Source organism: Canis lupus, chromosome 5, assembly GCF_011100685.1.
Source record: "Canis lupus familiaris isolate Mischka breed German Shepherd chromosome 5, alternate assembly UU_Cfam_GSD_1.0, whole genome shotgun sequence".
NCBI lineage: Eukaryota > Metazoa > Chordata > Mammalia > Carnivora > Canidae > Canis > Canis lupus.
The window spans coordinates 52,570,910-52,595,453 of record NC_049226.1 but is presented as its reverse complement, the minus strand read 5'-3'; the positions used below and the strand labels follow the sequence as shown (position 1 = coordinate 52,595,453).

The 24,544-nt window shown below is 42.8% G+C and overlaps 1 protein-coding gene across 13 annotated transcripts in view; it reads right to left on the bottom strand.

Moving 5' to 3' along the window:
- Positions 1-24,544, bottom strand: part of DAB1 (DAB adaptor protein 1) — a 1,027,070-nt gene that overhangs the window by 272,422 nt on the left and 730,104 nt on the right. For 12 of the 13 annotated variants that reach the window (XM_038537411.1, XM_038537399.1, XM_038537400.1 and 9 more), the window contains one exon: positions 2,103-2,305. In XM_038537411.1, the coding sequence (XP_038393339.1) occupies positions 2,103-2,169 (67 nt within the window). In that variant the 5' untranslated portion in view covers positions 2,170-2,305. Of the gene's footprint in view, positions 1-2,102; positions 2,306-20,181; positions 20,309-24,544 lie in introns of those variants that run through there. The other variant, XM_038537410.1, reaches the window with a different exon arrangement.

Genomic DNA, 24,544 nt, shown 5'->3' with positions numbered 1-24,544 from the left:
TAGAATTTGAATCCAGGTCTGTCTGTCTGGATTCCATGGAATTGGTCACACAGTAGAAGATGCTCCTTGCAATATGTATTATGCTGATTTTAGAGTCTTTTAAGACATGAAGATGAGGAAGTTCTAAAAAGGTCACCTTCACACTCCCATTCCAAATCTTCAACTAAGCTAATGTTCTGAAAACCCGAATCCTCTCTTTAGAATGCTCCTCGTTTTGCATGTTAAAATTAAGAATGAAAAGATATGCAGTAAGATACAATTTTTAATGCATTAAGCATTCAAGAGCACAAGTTTAGTGGAAAGGTTAAATTTGAAGCAAAAATATAACTTGTCAGTTTTCACTGAAAAAGCATTTGAATTCTAGTACATATTGTGCTCTGCAATCTTTTTATTCCCTATGAAGCAGTTCTCCCAAGACCTGTTCTCTCACTGACTTGCTTTCCTTCTATTAGACTGTGATGTATAAAATACAAGGTTTATATTAAGTTTTAGGAAATAAAATAGACTACTTCCAAAATATTTGTGTTTCAAGTAAACATCCAAAGCAAAATTTACCATCCTTCCTGAGGGTTTGGCTGTCAGGGAGCTGCATGTGTATTACATTTATGTCCCTTGTTTCCTACAGAGTGTCAGACAAATGCCATCACGAAACATGACTGGGCAGGCACAGCAGTGTCTCAAACAAATCACAGCCTATACAAAACAACTAAGTGCATCCCAGTTTGCAAGCCCATATCGACAGATTTCAAGACCTGAAGGAGAAAGTCTATTAATCCTCCTTCATGCATCTCAGAAGATGAGGGAGAGAAAGACAACACACAGCACGAAGTTGCTTACACCTAATTGCAACCAGGAGACAAATACACTGAAAGGCATGGTCCTAAAGCCATAGGATCGAATTCTCCAGAAAACATCAAGAGTGAGAAAATGATTTTATTATCATACTATGCATGCCAGTCCTCATTAACAGCTATTCATGTGCCTCCTCTGGGCCAAGCACATTCAAGTGTTGGAATTAAGGGGTGAACAAGAGACAATCAAAAACACAGAAAATTTTTAATAAAGTGAGATTCTAACAAAGTGCTACTGCAGCAAAACAAACAAAAACAACTAACCCAATTTGGGGAGTAAGGAAAGTACTAACCTGAATATTTAAATGGGAGCCAGTCTAGGAAAAAGTAGAGAGTGACAAAGGATTTCAGGCTAGATTAATTATTCAGTGGTTCTCAAAGTCTGGTCTCTGAAGCAATAATGTGGGGCTGGCGAGACTGGGGACCTCAAAACGGCTGACCCCAGGCCAGCAACCTCCCAATAAGGACGCCTTGTGGCCCTACCCTAACTTAGCACACAAAGACCCGTAATCCTTGCCCTAATCGGAATGCCGCCCTGCTCCCACCTTCTCCCTGATAAGTCTTTATAGACCCCCCTGCGGCTTGCCTGGGCGCGACTTCCCAGGCCCCTGACTTCCCCTCTCTCTCCTTCCCCTGTGGGCTGCGGAACCTCGCCCAAGAGCACATCCCATTAAAAGCCTGTTTCCACCAACTATTGCCTGGCCTCTCTATTCCATGTCACTACCAATCGGATTAAACCTGACAAATAGCACCAGTACCATCAGGGAACTTGTTCTAAATGCAGGCTTGGGTCCTACCCCAGACCTGAACTCAAAAATTCTGAACTCAAAAATTCTGGGGAGGAGACCCAGCAATCTGTTTTAACAAGCCTTCCAGGTGATTCTGGTGCTGCTGGAATTTGAGAACTTTGGATACATGCAAAAGTGAACTACAATAGACAGAATGCCTGCAGGGTAAACAGGGTTGGATAGGGGGGCGGGGGGTGCAGATTAGGCAGAGATGTCACTTGCTGGAGGGATGGGTAGAAGGCATACCAGGAAGGGTTTTATACATTATGAAAATAATTTTGGATTTTACCCAAGGCATAATGGAGAACCATAAAAATATTATACTACGAGTACAGAAAACAGCAAATAATACTGGCACCCATTAAAAAACATATGCCATCACAAGGGTAGTGCTGTACATGATTCCAGAGATTAAACAATGCACAGATAAACAGCCGGTAAGAAAGGAGCACATCAGCCCTACCTTTCTTTCTGGAGTCTTTCTTGGCGCTGGTTTTCACAGCTACTTGAAGTTCTGTCTCAGTTGACATCCTACTAAATCCTTAGTCCACTTCACACAGATCCCGGGCCTCGGCCAGGCTCATGGAGGACTCCTCTCCAAGAGAATGACTCCTCCCTTCAGAAACAACGCTCCAAGCTGCACATCTCATTCACTCCTTCCGAGCTCTGCAAATCAAGCCAAAAGAATGTTCAGAATCATCACCCTTTTGAGGTTAAGCAGAAATTAGTCGGAGCATGGGGAAATGAACTGTCAAACAAACAAAACCAGGAAAATCTTGGTCTCCATGTACAAACTGCTCACATGGGCAGCCTGGGTGGCTCAGTGGTTTAGTGCCACCTTCAGCCCAGGTTGTGATCCTGGAGACCCCGGATCAAGTCCCGCGTCTGGCTCCCTGCGTGGAGCCTGCTTCTCCCTCTGCCTATGTCTCTGCCTCTGTGTATGTGTGTGTGTGTGTCTCATGAATAAATAAATAAAATCTTTTTTAAAAAGTCCAAAAAAAAAAAAAACTGCTCACACGATGTCATGGAGCCAATGACAGGGTTTGTAGCAAAGGGAATTAGAGGTCTGTCTGAAAAATGGTCTCTCAACCTTGGTACATAACTTAAAACAGATCTTTTTAAAACTCTGGATTTCCAAGGAGGACAAAACCCAATTCCTTGTTTTCCATGTTTCTTGCTTTCAAGCACTAGATGCCACCCAGAAAATACAGCAAAGGAGTATTTCCTGAGCAACCCCGTGGAGACATTCCCAACAACAGGGCACCCATCCATCAGCCAAGCTTGATCAGAGCCTTGGCAGCTAAAGCAGATCATAGGGAAGTGACCTGTGCTCTATCCCTCACTGCCAGGCATCAGAAGGGACATGGAGTTGACATACAATTGGGCTCCAAGGGTAAGGTGACAAATGGGGCTGAGAAACTTTCCAGCAAGCCAATTTTTATGTCAGCTTTTTCCTCAGCTGTAAGAGCAGACAAGCATTTAATGTGGGGAGAAAAAGAAAAGAAGCAGGCAGCCACACATTCCATTCTTTCTTTCTTTAATAAATATGCACTGCACACTACTAGGTACTATTAAGTCCAGACACTGTGCTGGGAAGAGATGATAATGATAATAATGATAATACCACCACTTCAATTACAGCTGGTATTTACTATGCACTTACTATATACTATGCCCTCAGCTACTGCTTCACATACATTATCTCATTTGATTTTAGTTAAATTGAATGAATGTATTTCCTGTGTCAACAGTCTTTCCCAGTGACCATCTATCTGACAGTTACATCAGAGAGTTCAGCTGAAAATAAACATTTCGCTGTTATCCATTCTTAAAGAAAATGAAGATAGAGCTATTGGAAATGGATCTTCAAACTGTGTAGCCAATTCTGAGCTCAACCCACAGACCCAGAATGGCTGACTCTGAATGCCCATTTCTGCTCAAAAAGAACAGTAAACCAAACTTCTTAATCATTACAACTAAAAATGGCTTAACTAGAAGAGGCTTTATAGATTTGTCCATGTTGTTACAAATGGCAAGAGGATATAATGCTGAGTCAGAGAAAGACAAATGCCATATGATTTCACTTGTATGTAGAATTTAAGAAATAAAACAGAGAAGAAAAGAGACGGACAAACATACTTTTATATACAGAGAACAAACTGGTGGTTACCAGAAGCGAGGGAAGGGGGGTTGGGTAAAATCAGTGAAGGGGATTAAGAGTCCACTTACTGTGATGAGCATTGAGTTATGCATTGAATTGCTGAATTACTATATTATACATCTGAAACTAAGTGTGTCAATTATGCTTAGATAAAAATAAAATCAGTAAAATTATAAGGCCCAATAATAGGGTAATTCCCACCTTACCCAATGATATTTGGTTTATTTATTTGTTAACAGGCTTTTTTTTTAAAGGACACAGGCCCTTAATTAAAGATGTCTGAACTACAGTAACTAAAGCTACAACTAAGGAAAATGCAAAAGTGCCTTCCTAGAATAAAATCATACAGAGACGAAAACTTTCCTGCCACCTTTGTGCCATCTATCTGCATCATACCACTAGCCCTCACCCCCTCCTAACATCTCTGCCAGCCAAAGACAACATTCCATTAGAGATGACAGAGCCACAAAGCTTGGTCATACATGGACATAATTTTATTACTAATACTGATCATTTCACTGCAATAAATATCTGCTAAGAACCTACTCTGGGCCAGGTGCAAATGCTAGCTCATTCATGTCTATAGACATCTACAGTGCAACCACACTGGCTAGGAGTATGGATTCTTAACCCCTTTCCTCAAAGATACTGAGTCCAAAAGAGATGTCAGTCATGTAAGGGACTGCAATACACACAACCAGAACTAACACAAATAAATACCAGGTATACTACAACACAAAGGAGCAAATACTCACCTTTGCTTGGAAGAGTCAATAAAACTTCTCAGAGGAGGAGCCCTACCCCATGGGGTCTTGAAGAATGATTTTTTTTAAGACTTTATTTATTTATTTAACAGAGAGAGAGACAGAGACAGAGAGAGAACAAGCAAGGGGGAGTGGCAGAAGGAGAGGGAGAAGCAGGCTGCCAGAGGAGCAGAGAGTCCAATGCAAGGCTTGATCCCAGGACCCTGGGATCATGACCTGAGCCAAAGACAGACACTTAACTGACTGAGCCACCCAGGCACCCTTGAAGAATGATTCTTATGTCAAGTGGACAATAAGAGAATGAAACAGTGGGCACTCAATAAATACATGTATAATGAAATGGTTATTCTGGAAGAAGGATCAGCAAAGGCACGGAGCCTTAAATAACAGCACAACTAATAGAAGGAAATCTAAGTCTGGTAGGGAGGTGATATACTCTCTCACCTTTCCAATTTTAATTCGTGGTGCTACCTCTCTATTCAATCTTTCTTCCTGAGGTCTGCCTTAGCATTCTATTGACCCCTCAGGGTTCAGTTCAAAGGAGTATCATAGGCAGAAAGGTTTTCCGATTGTTCTATTAAATGGAATCTTTCCCTACTTATACCATGATCTGTTTTTTGGCCAGCTGCATAGTTTCAGCCACTTATAAGAATGTGATATTGAGGAAGTTACTCAACCCCTCTTTGCCTCAGTTTTTCTATCTGTATAATGGGGGTAACATGGAGCTACTGCAGGAATTAAGCGTGACCACACATGTCATATGCTTGGAAGAGGACCTGACACACCTTCTGGAAAGTACTTAATATATATGGGGGCACTAATAATTTCCTACATTAACCGCTCAAGGTCATGTGGCGATATGTAACTACAAGGCCATAACACTGTGATCCTCCCTTTATAGAAGGGGAAGCTAAGGCAGGTTAAGTCTACCTTGTAAAGATATTGCAGAAAGAGATAGGATCTAAGATATTTCCATCATGCTGGTTTTGTACACAGTAAATAATAAAGTAACATATAAATAATAAAATAAGCTGAAATATATGGATTTTACATAATTTCAAGTATTCTAAAAGTTCATGCATGAAACTGGAATGGAACGGGCCACTTTTTCCCCTTCAACTTTATAAAGCACAATATAGCACCTCTCCCTATTCTGTGGGTATCTCCAGCACCACTTGTTTGACAAAATGTGACTGTGTTCAAGTGTTGTAAAGCATTCCTTGTGGATTTCTGAAGTACACCCAGATACCAAGAATGAAAGGAAACCAACATCATTTCAAATAAAACCTTAAATAAGGAAGGTGTTGCAGTATGGAGAGAACATACCACAGCCTGGATCATGGCATCCCCTTTAATTTTCCAAAAGCCAGAGGTTGGGAAGATGCTGTAAAGTAACTCCAAATTATTTAGGAAATTCACTTCTTTGTAATTAAGGAGATTAAATTCCCCCAAGGGCCAGAAACCATGTGACAACTCAAATCATTTTCCCCCAGTAAAAGCTGTGAAACCCTATCAGTTAAATTCAGGCTCGCCTAGAATTTTGAAATGCTTCAATAATGTTTCTTTGCTCTACACAATCTGCAGTAATTTAATATTCCTGAAGTGTGTCAGGTTTTTTATAATGAGCTCTTCAAATCTAAATGTGAATTATGTAACATTCCACTACATTCTGTCTAGTGAACCGCTTCTAAATGTAAAATCCTGTGTTCAGTGATGGGGGGAGGGGGATTGGTGGGAGGGGGGCACAAAAACACCAAACCACAAAGCAGAGAAAACACATAGGCCTTAAAAAAAAAAAAAAAAAAAAAAAAAAAAAAAAAAAAAAGGCAGTATAAAGGTTTGAGCAGCCACAACAGAACATACTAAAAAACCTACTATAACACAAATCTGTGCTTTCTCTTCCCCCAGCCACCCCTCTCATACGATCCTACCATAGACTAGCTAACATTTAGGATGGCCCACTATTTGCCAGCTACCATACTATGAACTTCTTTTACTCAATCTTTCAGCCACTTGAAAATTTGAGTATTATTATTTTTCATTTTACAAATAAAGAAAAGCAAAAGTCAGTTTAGTAGCTTGTCCACAGCCCCACATGCCTATTAAGTAGCACAACACAGGGCAGGGTATAAACCACTCCTCTCTCCACCTTCAGGGGGAATCCTCCCAGATGTCCATCAGCTGGTAAATGGATAAACAAAATGTGGTATGTCCATACAATGGAATATTATTTGGCCATAATAAGGAAAGAAGTATTGATACACTGCTACAACGGGGATGAGCCTTGAAAACAGTAGGCCAAATAAAAGAAGTTAAACACAAAAGGCCACATGCTCTATGAGTCCATCTATATGAACTATCCAAAATAGAAACATCCACAGAGAGATGGAAAGCAGATCAGCGGTTGCCAGGAATGGAGGGAAGCAAGGAAGGGGGAGTGACTGCTTCATGGGTTCAGGGTCTCCTCCTGGGGGTGCTAAAAAGATTCTGGAACTACAGAGAGGTAGTGGTTGTACAGCATCATAAATGTAATAAATACTTTGGATTGTACGCATTAAAATGGTCAACTTTGTGTGAATTTCACCTAAATAAAGTGAAAACAAAACAAGAAAACCTCCAAGTCAGGTCCCACACCCAGACTTCAGCCTTTGTGATATGCTAAGAACATTGTAAATTCTAGTCCAAGAGGGTAGCCCTGACTTAAAACACAGATGAAGGGGCAGTCTTCCCAGAAGCCAGACTTGGGGTTCATTCGTGTTGCAGGGATTAAAAGCTCTAATGCCACTACCGGTGTGTTTTGTGACTTGGCCATTTTCATCAACTTCGTCCAAATTATAAAGCACCCCAAACAGGTTATTAACAAGACCCAAAAGTTTTTAACAGTACAGGGTAACGGCCTGTTCCCTCATCAGTGAAATGGAAACACCACCACCAAGGGTGTAAGATTTGGAAGATCAGTGAGATCTGGATGCTTAAGAAGAGTCATAAATCTGCTTGCCTTTACATAAAGAAACACAGAACAAACACAGCAGAGCACTAAGATATTGTTTTCTACATGGGGACACCTGTGTAGGGGAATGATGAAGTGACTGGGTAGAAGGATATGGCAGAGGGTGATACTTTGCAGAGTACAGTTTTATGCATTATTTTCCCATTTGGAAGCATACAGTTCCACACATGTGAAAAAATTAAATTAACAGGAGTAGGAAGTGGGGGGGAAAGGCTCAGAATGAAAGGGGACTGAGACAAATTAAATCCAACTGTATCTCAAATGAATATCACAGACACAGTCTCTGAAGGGGTGAGAGAGAAAGAACTAATTGAAATAATTTACGAACACAGAATTTGGCTGTTTACACTCAGTCTTGGGCAGAGTTGTAGCAGGGGGAACTACAAAGAAATCCCAAACTCCTTTTAGTGAGCAGAGTTGTAGCAGGGGGACTACAAAGAAATCCCAAACTCCATTTTTTTTTTTTTTTGGTAGTGTTTTGGGCTAAGCAATTATAAAACTATTTTAGATGTATTACAGGATTGAACAAAGGGTCAAATGTTTTGATGTTCTTGGGAGCCCAGTTCTCACTATAAAAGAGGAGATATTAAATTTTGGAAAGGGGGAAGCCAGGAAAGAATACTGTGGGGACAGACTGGAAATGGGAGATTTCCGGCAAACTCGTGATTTATAAAATACACATGCATCTGTATAGGTAGGTATACATACATGCATTTATATGCATACATTTCCTAGCTCTGCCCATTGACTAGGTGCAAAGAGTTCCAACAACATGATACCTAATATCTAGATTTTGGGTTATTTTTTTTTAAGATTTTATTTATTTATTCACAGAGAGAGAGAGAGAGAGGGGTAGAGACACAAGCAGAGGGAGAAGCAGGCTCCCTGAAGGGAGTCCAATATGAGACTCGATCCCAGGACTCCAGGATCACACCCTGGGCCGAAACGCTAAACTGCTGAGCCACCCAGGGATCCCCGAGATTTTGGGTTATTACTACCATTCCCCCAGTAAAAGGAGCCAGGGGTTCTTGGGAGAAATGGCTGATTCCAGAGCTGAGGTGGGACAGGTGCAAGAGGAGTCTGAACTATCTTCCTTATTCCAGCAAGTAAGGAAGTGCTCAAGACAAACACAAAAGATGTCACAAGAAGCCATCCCAGAGGTGTGGTCATTGGCCTAATCTGGAAGAGTGTAAACACCATGGTAATTTAAGAATTGTAATAAATAACAAATCACGGGATAAAACTACAATAATCCATGAATCCATACTGATAACAGAAAAAAAAAAGGAAGAAGAGGGGAAGGCTGTCTTGCTTAAAGTAGAAGAGGTACTGCCTGGAATATACAGAGGGAAGGTGGAGCATAAAGCCAACATTTTTCTGCCACCAGAATCAAGCTTAGAAAGGGGAGAACCATCCATTAATGCCTAATCCAGGGGAATGTTTGATGAGAAGACATCTGCAGGTCTTCAAGTGTCTTTCCATCTACTACTTATGGTTGCAAGGGAAAAACATGTGATTACCTGATGGGAAATTGAACAACACCTCGATTAGGTTATCAAAATGAATATTAACAAGCAGGGACAGGTGCAGGTGACAGAGTGCAGAGTACATCACTACCATGTAGTCTTCTGGCCCAGAATCTAATCACATGCATTTAAAATTGGGTGGGGGGAGATTATATCCTGCAAAAATATAGTAATAAAAGGCAATGAGAAGCTGGGGAAATTTTTTTAAAGAAAACAAATAGATACAATAACTAAATGCAATACCTGTATAAAATCCTGTACTAGAGAGAAAAGTAATACTACAAAAGGAATTATTGGACCGATGGACAAATTTGAATATAAATGGCATGTTAGGTAAAAACAGTATATCGATGTTAAATTCATTCAATTTGATAATTTTCCTATGGTTATGAAAAAGAATATTCCAATTCTTAGGAATAGGGGCTAAGATATGTGTACCTTACCGTGAAATGATCCAGAAAAATAATTCATGTACTTGCATATGTATGTACATGCATGTGTGTGTCTATAGACCCAAAAACACAGATAATACACAAATAATAAAGCCAATGGGATAAAATATTAGCAATAAAAATATAAGTAAAGGGTGTGGCAGTTTTTATAGTCTTTAAATGTATAATTTTTATATCTTCTCCTGTAATTTTGAGATTCTTTCTAAATTTAAAAAAGATGTTTTTAAAAAGCCCAGCCTAGACTCTGGCACACCAAGGTATGTAACAAAGCCAGTCTGGCCTCACTCTTAAGTTCAGACCCATTCCAGCTCCCTAGATGGCATGCTTTCTAATTCCCAAGGCTAGCGGAGGTTAAAATTAGTTTATGGCTGTCAGTTCTTATTACAGATTCCAACTTCACCTTGTATCTGCCCAGACTGCCTGACTTGGTGGGAGCCTCTGGACCAAGGATGCTTGGGGCAGGCCTTTTTCTTCCTGAGCTCTGGACATCCTCTTCATACTCTGCCTCTGTGCCCGGAATTTGGCCACCAAGACTTGCCTTCGTTTACCTGCTCCACAGATCACTGCACGCTCCTTTCGTTACTTGGCCAACACGAGTCTTCTCTGCATCCCCAAATCCTCTCCCTCTCCATCTGTGGGGCTACATACTCAGCCTGCCAAACCTTCTTCTTTTCAAAAAATATGTGAAGGGCTACCTGACCTGATCTAGCCCATTTGGAAAATGCCTGAACACTCATTCTGCACATTTGTTCTTTTCAGGGAAAATAAAATAGGAAAGAGTGAGGTTTTGCTGGAACACAAAGGCAATATTTATTAGAAGCCATGGGAGGTGTCAGAAGTACAAGTGCTATTGGGGACTTCAGCAGAAAGCTGGGCAGGGTGACAACATCCCTCACTACAGGTAAAAGACAGCCATCCCCACGGCAAACACAGCCACCACTTGTTTTGACCAAAGCCTTCAGGGAAGATAATACACTGGCTTTAAAACTCTGAAAGCCACAACGTTCATAGTTTGAGCACCCCACTGAAGACTCCACTCCAGGCTGTTCTGCCATAATGGTGCGTGTTAAGGGGAGAAAAATCAGAGGTCAGAGACCTCTCTTGGCCTGAGACCTCATCTTCATTTTGTGGCTTATTAGGTTATGTTTACTTCACATTTCAAAAATTAAAAAAGGATTTCAGCTTGTAGAAAGCATTATAGAAAGCCATTCTCTATGACAGAATAAAATAAATAAATGAGGAAAAGTGCAGTAAAGGGGAACAAATTATTGGGAATGAAGGTGAGGGTGGAAACCAGGATAGGGCACCAGGAAAATGTGTAAAGTCATGGAAGAGAGGCTATAAACTGTCCATGAGATTCCTAGAGGCCAAAGCAAAGAAGGAAATAGGATCAGTTCTAAGTTTCACAAGGTTCATGTTCAAATAAAGCCTTTTTCCCCCACTTTGAATCAGAGATGGAGAATGAAAAGGAGCTTTCCTAAAAGCAACCCAGGTGGTGTCATTGACATTAACATCAGCAGTGTATAAAAAAATCGAAGGGGCACCTGGGTGGCTCAGTGGTCGAGCGTCAGCTGAAGTCAGCCTTCAGCTCAGGGCGTGATCCCGGGGTCCTGGGATCAAGGTCCATATCCGGCTCCCCACAAGGAGCCTTCTTCTCCCTCAGCCTGTGTGTCTGCCTCTTTCTGTGTGTCTCTCATGAATAAATAAATACAATCTTTAAAAAAAAAATGGAACAGGGAATTTTCAGTGGCCCTTAATCTATGCCATAAGCATAATACTAAAGCATAATTTAGTAGTATTGCTTTTCAATAGGGTCAAAACAAAGTGACCCAAGTCACCCAAGTCATTTTAAATTCTCTATGAATAAAGCATGCTTTCTTTTCTTTTTTTAACTGAAGTGAAAAACAAGTAAGTGGGATCTTACTATACAGCTATCTGGTGCTTTGGTTTTTTTTTTTTTTTTTTAAAGATTTATTTATTTATTCATGATAGACATAGAGAGAGAGAGGCAGAGACACAGGCAGAGGGAGAAGCAGGCTCCACACTGGGAGCCCGACGTGGGACTCAATCCCAGGACTCCAGGATCGCGCCCTGGGCCAAAGGCAGGCGCCAAACTGCTGAGCCACCCAGGGACCCCAGTGTTTTGTTTTTTTAAGGAATTTTCTAGAATTAAGAAAAAAATATATAAATGGCTTATCAGTTTACTCATCTGTAAAACAGGATGATGCTGGGTATGACTCATGGAATTAAGTGAATGGGAATACATGAAATTATGTGAAAGCGCTTTTGGGAAAATAAAATGCTTTGTTCCAGAGGGCAAGCACGGTTATTCCTGAGGTATCAGTCAATCTTCATCAAGGGGATGATAGGAGGAGCAAAATGTGTTTCTTTAATCAAACTCAAAGCTAACAAAAGTCAGAACCAGGTTTCAGCAATATTAAAGGAATTTATGTGACAACAACAAAGCATACTTAAGAACATTTCATTTAACTAATGGATCACATAGTTTCATTAAGTATTTATTGCACCATGAAAATTCATTACATAAACTCTTAAGAGTATCAGAAAAAACAAATGTATAAACCTAAAATAATCCCATTAGGTTTTTCATTACTCAGGGCCCCACTTCCACCCAACCTCTAAAATTCTCACCTCTGATTCTAGAAAAATGTATCAGCAGGTGGGAGAACCTAAAGCAGTAATCTGTCCCAGAGGCTGGGTTAGAACCATGCCTGATTCTACCACTGTCTATGTAACCTTAGGCATGTGAGCTACTTAACCATTCTCAGCCCCAATTTCTTCATCTGTATAATGGGGAGATCCAATGGGCCCCACAGTACCCAAATGAGGGAACACGCAGCCCAGGGAGTGCTTAAGAAAGTCCACTAGAGTAAAAAAATCAAACTCTGCAATAACTATTTCAAACTATTTTTATCTGAAAAAAAGAGAAATAGCTTATTACTTAAATATGCAACCTAACAGCACATGTACACAAATGTATACATCAATATCCCTACCCTGGTATAAGGCGCAGGCTTCGAAAACTGATTCATTGATGGGGAGGGGGGAGTGATGACTGGCAGGTGACCGGGGGCCACACAGTGGTTTAGCAGGAGGGACTGACACAGTTCAGGCCTTTTCAAGATGATACTAGCCCAGGAATCATGGCAGGAGGGGAGGCCAATGATACTAGGGGCAGGGAAGCAAACTGGGGGAGCCTGCATCAATGGAGCTGGTAGGTTTAAAAGCTTATGATCTTCAATTTTCCTTTCCAAAGATGTTCTAGATAAATGAATCTTCACTTTTTTTTAAAAAAAGCAAATATCCCTTCAGCATGCAGCCATTAAATCAGTTTCTAGAAATCCAATCAATAGAATCCACATTTCCTAAGCACCTACTCTGTGCAGAGCAGCCCCCGTGCTATATGCTGGAGCTACAGAGAGACACACACCAAGGCCTGGAGGCTGCTACATCCCCACAGGGGCAGGGACTGGCCTCAGGTGGCCTTCAAACCTATTCGCCAAGACTCCTCCCAGTGGGAAGCTCTTCCTCACTTTAACCCTATCGGCCATATAGGGAGGTGGGCCACACTATTTATTTGCTCTTCAGGAACTGAAAACCCTCCTCTGTCATCCTGGTTCCGTGGCAGCGTGTTTGAATAACACGGAACTATTGCTACTCCCTGGAGTCTTACGGGAAGAAAAGCCAAGTATTTAATGAGGCCCTCCCAGTGAAGGGGATTTTAAGTAAACAAATGCCCATCTGGCAGCTTCACATGCTGATTTACCTGAACTATATACTGCCATTATTTGCTCTCCTTTCCACAAACTGCATTTCATTATCTTCAAAGTTGACAACGGGAAAGACAGTGACACTGGCCAACACGTGTAAGTGGAGAGCAGAGTGAGTGTGCAACATGCCCCCAAGCTGCCTGGTCCCCCAGGGTGGTCCCCCCCGGCAGGGCTCGTCGGGAAGCTGTGCACAACCCAGCAGCTGTCCATGAGCTCCTCCCATGACAGCCCCTTCCCACAGGCCACCAACAGGTGCCACCTCGTCCCTGCCCAGAGAGCTGAGAGATGGGTGGTATGTGTTCTCCCTTCCTTGACATCCCATTTTAATTATTCTTTCTCAAACACCTCATTTTTACCACCTTCCTTTTGAAAAAAGGGCCCATCATCTTCCTTTGCTTCACTAATGATTTGCTAGTTCAATCTCAATTACCGTAAAATGGGATACATGGATGGCTCAAATTTTCTCCACAAAAGGATCTGCACTTGACTGGAAGCAACCCAATTTCCACAATTATCTCCCTCACAAAAAGCACACACAACAGTGATAACCGTGGGGCTCTGTTTTCCCGGAGCCACAAATAGGGATGGATGCGCTGACAAAGGAGCTCTTTTTTGTTTGTTTCCTGATTTGTGAATGTATTTATTTGAACCTTCTCGCAGAAACATAAAAATTCAATCACACTTGGCAAATACTGAGCAAATCACCCACACGGAAAACCGTTTCCTCTCCGTGCAGTTTTCCCCTTACTGTTAAACCCCATAAACTCCTTGGGATCACAGTTCAAACCCCCTTCTAGGGGGAAAGCTTCCCTGATCTCACGCACCCTTCCCCTAGCACGGCAGCCTCTGCTGATGACAGAGGTGGTACAGAGCAGATGCCACCAAACTTGGCCCCATGGTGGAATCATCTGAGGAGCTACACTACTCATACTTGTCTGCCATCCTGAGATTCTTATTTAAGAGTCGTGAGGTACCACCGGCTCATTGGGCTGCTTAAAAGCTCCCCAGGTGGTTCGAAGAGGCAGCAACATCTGGGAAGCACAAGCATCTTCAGCACCCAGCATGACCCCACTCCCTCATCCCTGGGTTTGGGCCCAGTGTCGAACCCCCAAGTTTGAATGCATTCCCTGCAAAATGAGTAGAGTCAGAGTCTACATACCCGATACAGCGAGGGTATCCCATGACATGATCCACATAAAATGCTTGTCATGGGATGGTAAGTGCTGGTGGCAGGTGGGGAAAATGTTCTGCCCAAAGATGCATGTGCCCTAACCATCCAAATATGATTTAGGTGATATGGATAGTAAGAATTTGGGCTTTTGAACAGAGGAGGTCTCAATGAGATTTGAGGTTTTGAACTGATGAGACCCAGGAGATGCCTTGCCCGTAGTTTGCAGTTGGGCTGGATGTGAACCTTTGGGGACCAGAGAGTGGACTGGGATAGATAGAATGGGCCCCACAGATGTGCACTCCCTACTCCAAATCCCAGATGACTGCACCTGGAGGTAATTCCTCACCCAAGGGCCATTCACTGACTGACCAAGCAGCCACAGCTCGGCCTGACACAAAAAGTTAGATCCAACCCAGATATTGGAGAAGATAGGCAGAGTCTCTCAAGAAAGTATCTGAACTCATGAATACAGATGCTGCACAGTGGTAATGGGACCAGGGGGTAAAAAGATGCCTGGGGAGAAGCCATAAGGCAGCAGCGAACAGCTGAGCACCAGTTATGAGTGAGCACAGGACCTACAGAAGCCACCAAGTATAAAAGAATATATATAATTAGGAGAGAGAAACAGATCATTTCCAGTAGAAGTAGTAACTGAGGGCAGCCATGGCAGGGAGTAAACAAAGTCTTGTGCAATGGGAGGAAGAAAACTGAGTCGTAGGGGAGAGCCAGGACCGTCCCTGCTAGGAGCTCAAACCTCAGTCTGCTGGAGGCCAGGCGGCGTGTCCATTCTGAGCCAGTGGACAGAGTCCTCCCTGCCATGCATGGCTTATAGTGCTGCACTGCTCCTTGCCAGGAGGGCCTGTAACCAAGAGCCTGCAGAGTACTTATCCTCCATACCCCTCATCTGAACCCTTGAAGACATCACTATTCATATTGTGTAGCTGACAAAGAAAAAAAAAAAAAAAAAAAAAAAAACCACAAACATCCCTCCCAGTCTCACAGACTTGCCTTGGGTTTTCAAATCACAGCTCCATAAAGTCCCAGATGTGTGACCTTTGGCAAATCCCTTGACGTCTTTGAGCCTCAAAGTCTATCTCTATAAAGCTGGGAAACCTTACCTCTAATGGTTGCTGAGCAGAATAAATAAGATAATGTACGCAAATTGCCTGGTACTACAGGAGGTATTCATTATATATTGTTTGCTTTCCCTTCCCACGATTTCATTTGCATTTAATTCTTTGGAAGGAAAAGAAAATTTTCTGGTATTTCCTACACTATATGCCCATTAGTTTTTCAATACCTGCCTGTCACAATGAATCAGGAAACAATGACCTAAAACGATTTCTGCTAGGATATGAAATCTGGTGTTAACCTGACCTTCGGGCTCCAGCTGGGTATGCCTTCCCAGCTCAGGTGCTCCTCCTCACTCGAACCAAGTGCTCCAGCCACACTGGGTGGGTCAGACCCCAGAGCACAGCTCGGTCATTCAATGTCATACCTCCTTGCCTCCTCCAGCTCAGCTCTCACTCTGAGGTCGCATGAGTCCATAGTTGACAAACTCCAAACACACTATTCCAGAAGAATTAATAAAGATCATTTACACAAGGGCAAGCTGTGTTGGAGGGAGCCACTGAAGGACACTGCAGTAGCCCAGGGACAGGTTAGCAGAGCTGTTCCCTCTCCTGGGCCAGTCGGGGTGAAAGAAGGGAGAGGTGACTGGAACCAGAAGAGAAGGTAGACAAAGTTGCCTTGAAAGGAGCAGTGACCTTCAGTCTAGGTACAGCAGGCCCAAGGCATCTCAGCCAGAAGAATGCCCAGAAAGTGGATCAAATCATAAAGACTTCACTTCCCTCCTTCCCACCCCTCAGCCTCCTGCTGGGACGCATCATTGGCTACTCTAAGATGAGACCAGGGGGCAGGCAGCCCGTGGTTGCAATCCACATAGTTAGCCTTCTGGAGTGAGGGGGGTGGGAAAAGAAGAGAAGGCAGTACACCTGAAAGGACAAGGAGAGTCAGCTCAACGCCCAAGGGAAGACTGGCCTCCATGAAAAAGGTTGTCATGGGGCACCTGGGTGGCTCAGTGATTGAGCATCTGCCTTTGGCTCAGGACATGATCCCAGGGTCCTGGGATCGAGTCCCACATCAGGCTCCCTGCATGGAGCCTGCTTCCCCCTCTACCTGTGTCTCTGCCTCTCTCTGTGTGTCTCTCATGAATAAATGAAATCTTTCAAAAAAGAAAAGAAGAAAAGTGTTGTCACAACCCACATGCTTCAAAATTCTTCAGGAACTTCCTGATTACCATCGCCTGGTGATAGTAGAAAATGGAAGGGAGAAGGGGGAGAGGAGAATAGAACCGTGTGTGTCAGAACCGTCTATGTGCTGTGGTCTGTGCTGAGTGGTGCACATGCCTCATCTCATTCATCTTTACAATCTGGGATGGTTAGGACCATTATCCCCATTTTGTAGAAATGGAGGCACAGAATTGATGAAACACCAAGCCCCAGGTTCCATTTCTAGGGTAGATTTGGATCTAGGACACAAGTGCACCTGACTCTAAACAACACAATGTTTCCATAAAACCATCCTGCCTTACATAAATCGTCATTTTGTTATCTACCTGTACCCCTGTCCCTTTATGAGCATGAAGGCCACTGGAGGGCATGGATAGTCTTTTATTTCTCTTGCATATATATCCTCTTGCCCTGGGTATACTGATGAGATGCAAAAATGTGCCACAAAAATAAATCACAGAATCTTTGAAATCCCCACAATCCTATTTTTCCCCAGTTTAAAAATAACCTGTTTTGCCATATATTCAGAAACTTCTTTTCTCTCTTTAAACAGACCCATTTTTTTTTTTTTTAACACACATCTCATATTGGGATTCACAACTCATCACTCCCACAAGAAATACCCTCAGGCTCCTTGTCTATTCAGACAAGCACTTGGTAAATTTGGAAAACAGTTTAGATTAATTTCTGCCTGCCAAGTACAAGGATTCTGGGGAGCCTTCTCTTATACAAAGTTTTAAAAGAAATATTATGCTCATTTCCTTAAGTATATTCAACAAGAATTTTTTAAATGGACTCTGGTTAAAGTCTTTACGACTAATAATGAAAACAACAAAATGATTAATAATACAACCATGGCAGCTCTGTACACCCAACATTCTCTGTGTGTAATATTACCTGGTGAGTATTTCTAAAAGCCCTGAAGTGCCTTCCTGACATTTCATCATTAACTCCTTTTGCCTGCTCTCCTGGGTAGCAAAGGTGAGCTGGTGTGAGCTCCATGTGGAAGTGGAGGCCTGAGGCCCAAACAACTGGGTTCCTCCACTCCACACTCATCTCCAATTTCATTTACTGGGAAGACAAGAAGCCTTATCAGAACGCAGCAGCAGTCAAAAGAAAGGATCTCCAGCTTTTCTTAGGAGGGTGCCCTTGGGTCTCTCCCTTGTCTGTGCATTCATTTGACATTTCCTTTCCAACGACCATCACAGCTCAACAAGTACTTTCCTTGGTGTCCACTCATTTCACCTTAACAACTCCGTAAGGTAGGTCTTGCTGTCCCTATTTTACCATGTCTGGAAAAGGAGAAAAGATGGGCTACAGGTTCCCCCAGCTAGAGATTTTTGAAAATCAGATGGAATCCATAGCTTCTGGATTCTAAGATCTTTTTTTGTATCTGGCAAATACCTGGCTCCTTAGTCTTTTTAGGCTTCCTTATAGATTACCAGCTCTAGCATTACAATTGATATCTTGAGGAAGGGAGTAGGGGCCAGGATGGGGTGATAGTGAGAGGGCAGGATCTATTTGTAGTATGTTAGCTGGTCCCAACTCTCCCCGCTGGGCCCCAGCTGGCAAGATCTCACTTCTTACTCTATCTGCTGACTCTAGGCCACTCCTCCATCCTCCTCTGCTTAATCTCTGTACCTATGCATTACCACCAGGGGCCAAGGACGAGGGGGGGGGGGGTACTGACCTCAATCATAATGTCTTTCCCTAGTAATGATGAACTTCAGCCTTTAGTTATTCAGATTTACAGTCTAAATTAGGAGTATTCTTGAAGGATAAAAAGATCAAGGTAAAAGATAACAGAATACTCAATTGCTTCCAAGAGCCAAAGTGATAAATGAATTACTCCTGATTTTTTAGTGGATTTAACTATAAATAGTGAGCCAATCTTAATTAGTCCCCATTAACTGGTGGTTTCCAGAAGGCAACCAGCCAGTCCTGCAAATAGTCATTCACTCAACACTTGTGATTCTCTAGGTATTACCAGCCAATATCCATCCAAGGAGGAAGGGATACATGATCAGAAGAAGCATTAAAAGATCTCTTCCCCTAGGAATTCCGGAGGAAACACCCATAAAAAAGTACAGCATGAAAAAAATGAGGATATCAAAAACTCCTTTGAAAAATTTCATGAAAGCTACGGATCCCTTCCCCAAGTTCAAGTCAAGAACTTAAGATGTTAAGGTGGGGATTTAAAAAAAAATTCAAAGGTGAAATGTAAAACCAATATTTTAAAAGCACAATTTAAAAACTGTCAATATGATGTGCAATGACTTTTCATCTTTTAACTTTTATCTCACCATTTTGTTGGCACACTGCCACAAAATCACAATAAAGTTAGTCACTTCTGATAGGCTTTTACAGCTAAAAAGTACTTCCACATCTGTGTGTCCAAATAAAATTCTCTTAATAACTTTGGAAAGACACAAAGTAGGAATCTTGATTGTCATTTAAAGACGAGAAACATAATTTACCAAAACTCAGCACTACCAGAGCTCCAGTACTTTCAAGTGGCTGTGTCCAAGTTAAGTTCAAGGTCTTTAGGCACCCAGCCTAGAGTGTTTAAGGTTGACAGGATCTTGGATATCACCTCAACTCATGGCCTGGAGTCTTCATTTTGCAATGAAGAAATAGGTCTTAGAGAGATTGAATGGTTTGTCCAAAGTCACCCAGTTAGCAAATCTCATGAAACAATTAACCAGGTCACCAGATTCCTCGTCCATTTCTGATACCATGATCCGATACATATACCATTCATAACATCATAAAAAGCACTTCCATATGATTTCATATTCCCAATTTCCTTTTTTTTTTAAAGATTTTATTTATTTATTCATGAGAGATACAGAAAGAGGGGCAGAGACATAGGCAGAGTTGGAGAAGTAGGCTTCCTGCAGGGAGCTCGATGCAGGACTCAATCCCAGGACCCAGGATCAAGACCTGAGCCAAAGGCAGACGCTCAACCACTGAGACACCCAGACACCCCTTCCCAGACCATTTCTAACACCATTCACTTTTACAGGATTTCTACTCCAAAAACAAGTTATTCTGGAAACATTTCTAAAAGCACGTAAGGAACCTTTAAAAAGAATTAAAGGACATTAAGACCTTGGCACACACCGTAGAAGGAACCCTCTGTTCAAAACATAATTTACCAAAACTCAGCTTCACACAGATACTTTCTAGACTTAGAAAGCATTTTCCTAGAACTTGAGGTACAGTCAAGAAAGAGCTCAGAAGAACCATCTCCTACCCAGGGGAAATAACCTCAGCATGCTAAGAGCAAACAAAACCTAACAACCTGAGCAAATTAATTTCTAATAAAGAGCTCGACTCCGAGATGAAAAAAAAATTAAATTAAATGTTACATTACCCATGTGGTCATGTTACAAAGCACAGCTCCCAGAGACAGCTGTCTTGGCCCTTGTGGGAGCTGGGAGCCACCCCACAAAGAAGGAAGGACAAAGTACACAGCTGGAATCACAATTACGGAGTTTCAGCGACTGGCAGAGCAGGGGTTTGGTAGGGTGCAATCACCTGGGGAGAAGCAGTTAAGCTTTCTGCCACAATATCATCAGGGCAAAGGGCATCCAAACACAGGCTCCCTCTACTCCAAATGCATTTCTTTACTTATGTCCTTTCATTTCCTGTCTGCCATGCATCGTTCAGTTCTGGGGTTCCAGCTTTTGTCCTAGTAGAGGAAGGCAGGCAGCAACAAAGGAATGTGTACAGCATGTCAGATGTTAAGAAACTCTGTGAAGAAAAGCAAGGAAGGGGAAGGGAATGAGAGGCGCTGGAAAGGGGTACATTTTTTAAATGAGTCAGTGTCTTCACGGAGATCACGTGGCATTGCACCTTATGCCTGTCATGCGGATGGTTATCTGGAGGAAAGGACATTTCAGGCCGGAAAAGCAAGCCCCAAAGCCCTGAGGCAGAACTGAGTATTTCGGAAGAGTGGTGAGGTAGCTGGCATGGAACAGAGGTGAGGAGGAAAGAGAAGTTAAGGGTGATGACAAGGCCTGGAGGCCAAACCCAAACCCTGGAAAAAGAACCACAGGGGTCTTTGCTCTTGAGGAAAATACAATCCAGCAATAATTCATCCCAGAAGGCTTGGTTTTTCAGAACTGGCTTCCTCGCTCACTAGCCATGTGGCCCTGGGAAAATGATACTTCTGTGAGGCTCCATTTCCTCATTCACAAAATGAGAACAATAATAATCTCATCACATCTCATCTACCCTACTAATGCTACTCCTGAATCATCCCTTAAGATCATTTCAAAATGCTAGATGCTCATGCCTCATCTCTCTTCCCTCACAGAACAACCACATGGGTTTAATATTTTTATCTCCATGTTTTAGACAAAAACCAGAGACAGAAGGTGAAGTCTTGCTTAAGAAAACACAGGCAGTGTTACAATCAGGATTTGAACGCAGGTCTTTGTGATTTCAAAGGCCACAGAGCCGAGCTGCTGGTATTATGGCTCCCAGGAAGTTGATGGCTAGAAGTGAAATGTCATATGGGAAGGGCCACATGGCTTTTTGATGGCTGTGGCTGTCCTAATGACACAGTGTGTTTCACGGGACTCTGGAACAAAGTGCTCTCTCCCACCACAAGCGCTGGGCAGTCTACATGGGGATGCCTTCCAACCCAAGGGTACCATGATTAAACTCGTCTGGCTTCTCTTATTAAGTCTGAATTCCAGAAGCTTGATCATGCTGGGGCATTAAAGCAGTCACCTAGCTCATCAAATCTCTCAGAATCAAGCCTTAAGGAGAAGAGAGACAGAGACAGAGACAGAGACAGAGACAGAGAAAGGAAGACCTCAAACTCTCTGCAGCTCTCTCAAAATAAGGGGCTACTCCTTCTCAAAAGGAAATCTTTCTGCCTCCAGCCCACCTGAAGGAGAGGAAAGGAAATCAGTTCTGCTGAGCAGCACATGTTTATGGCACTGGACCTTGCTCCCAATAAATCAAGATTCAGTTCAGCTCATCAGAAGCTAACATCTGCTTGCTTTTCTTCCTGGACTGTCTCAGACCATTTCTCTCTCAGGCAAAGATCACCGGTGGACACCTCAACTCAAGCTGATTTAACTCGACGGTGGCCATGTTAATATGCTCTCTGGGTTTACAAGTCTATCTCTCTTCTCAATTGACTGCAAAACAATGCTAACAATAGATGGTGATGATGAGAATGATAAAACTCACAGAGACTATGAGGTGAAGCTAGTCTCAAGGTTAATTCCTGGCTTTAATGTTTTTTTAACCTCTCCGAGTCCATATTTCTCATGTCTGAAATGTGAATACTAGTATTTATCTTGTATTCTCATTATTACAGAAAAAAAATAGTATGTAAAGTCCCTGGTCCATACTAGTTCCTTAGTAACTCAGAGCTACTACTTTCCATTAAAATAAAGGTAAATGAGATTTACACAGAATTTTTCCACCCATGGTTTCATTTTTTAAAAAATGATTTTATTTATTTATTCATGAGACACAGGGAGAGAGGCAGAGACATAGGCAGAGGGAGAAGCAGGCTCTCTGCAGGGAACCTGATGCAGGACTTGATCCCAGGACCCTGGGATCATGACCTGAGCCAAAGGCAGATGCTCAACCACTGAGCCACCCAGGCATCCCATCCATGATTTCATTTGATCCCCATAACAAATCCTCAGCCCTTGATTTGGGGATGTTCCACTTGGTAGATGCTCAAAGCTAGAATCTACAGCTAGAATAGAGTTTAGAAATAATCTACGAGTCTCCTTTTACCAGTAGGGAACCTCAGGCCCAAAGAGAGGACATAGTATAATATTATCTAAGCAATCGCCTTCTATAGTAATTCAGAAACCCCTTCCTGATGATGAACTCAGCCAAAGACAGCAGGGCATCACAAGCTAAATGCCGTGGGGAATGCCAGTAGGGCACGGACCAATGCACCCAGGATCAAAGTGAGTTGTTGTGATACCCAGAATCACATCCAAAGGCTTTATTAAAATTCCATTTTACACGAGAGAGTAAAGAGTCCCGTGCCTTGCATGCAAAATGGCCCCTGCTTGCACTGGGCTCTTGCTCAGGCCAAATGCACTGGAGGTTCTAATTGGCAGAAGTGGCTGGTGGGCAGAGTCCATGTATATAAACTCCCACCCCCGCTACTTTACACCAGTTTCTCCACTTGCTCGTTATCCCAGGCTTCCAGGCCTGTTCCACATTCAGTCTAATTGAACAGGGGCAGGGCCAATGGGGTCTGAACCTCCAGGGCACTCACTCTCATCAGGATCTTGCATGGGACTGTTTGTTCAGCAATCCTGGGGTAAGGGCCCCCTGAAAAGAAGGTTCTGTGGCTTTCTTTTTTTTTTCTTTTTTAAAAATTTATTCATGATAGACACACACACACACACACAGAGAGAGAGAGAGAGAGAGAGGCAGAGACACAGGCAGAGGGAGAAGCAGGCTCCATGCCGGGAGCCCGACGTGGAACTCGATCCCGGGTCTCCAGGATTGCTCCCTGGGCCAAAGGCAGGCGCGAAACCGTTGAGCCACCCAGGGATCCCTCGGTTCTGTGCCTTTCTATCTCATTTTCCAGAAGCAGACTGGGCATGAAAATTAAGGAGGCAGTGCCCCATTTTTCATCCACCTACTGTTTCTGTGGAAAGAATGCTTAGACTAAATGTTAGTGAGAGTGGGGTGAAGCCAGTTGAGGATGAGTCCTTAGTGGGTGGGAGAGAAAGCACACAGGTTTGAGCCTGGTCCATGACCATCTCCGCTGGAGGAATCCGAGTGAGCTGCAACTTCCCTGAGCCCTCTCACGGTTCCTACCTTGTGACCCGCAGACACCCCAAGCACTTCTTCCTCTATAAAAAAAAAATGTTAAAGGTTATATTCTTTTCTGATTTGCAAAGAAATTAAACATTTTTGTGGGTTCCTAGAAGTCCTGTGAGGCCTGAGGCACTGTGCTGCTGTGCTAACAGCTAAGTTGGCCACAGTTCCTTAACCAACAATGGAACGTCCTCCTGCCACATACTGAGCATTAGTAGTTTAACCTGTAATGCCCTGAGCACCATGTCTGGTATCCAGTAGACACTCAGTGTCTCTAAATAATCATACTGCTGCTATTACTCAGAAAATATAACTTTGCCATTCTTCAGAAATAACAGGATTATGAGTCTTTTAGAAGAAGAGGCATGAGTTGGTTCTGTGACTTCTCATTTATCAACCCCTCAAAATTTCCTAATAGCTGTGAGAACAGAGCCATCTCTCAACAGATGCACATACCAAATAATGACAATGAGCTTGAAAGGCAACATTTTCCCACCAAAGAGAAGTTTTACCAATACTGTCTTTATTTGCTACTAATTTTTTGAAAATATAAAAATATCAGGGCACTTAAAAAAAAAAAATCAATGTCCCAGGATGTATGGGCAGAAACTGCAGTTGGAGCCATGAAGCTCTGGGAAGCCCACCTAGCCTGGAATGTCCTGTGCAGCCAAAGGAGATGTGGCCACTCCATCACACTTCAAGCCTCCGGCTCCCTTTTTCTTTATCAGGGACCGATGTGAGGGAGGACCTGAGGCTCATAGATTCACTGAGCCATTTCCCAAGGTTTCCCACAGAGCTTTCTCTTCCTTAATAATTGTCTTCAGGGACGCCTGGGTGGCTCAGCGGTTGAGTGTCTGCCTTTGGCTCAGGTCATGATCCCGTGGTCCCAGGATTGAGTCCCACTTTGGGCTCCCTGCAGGGAG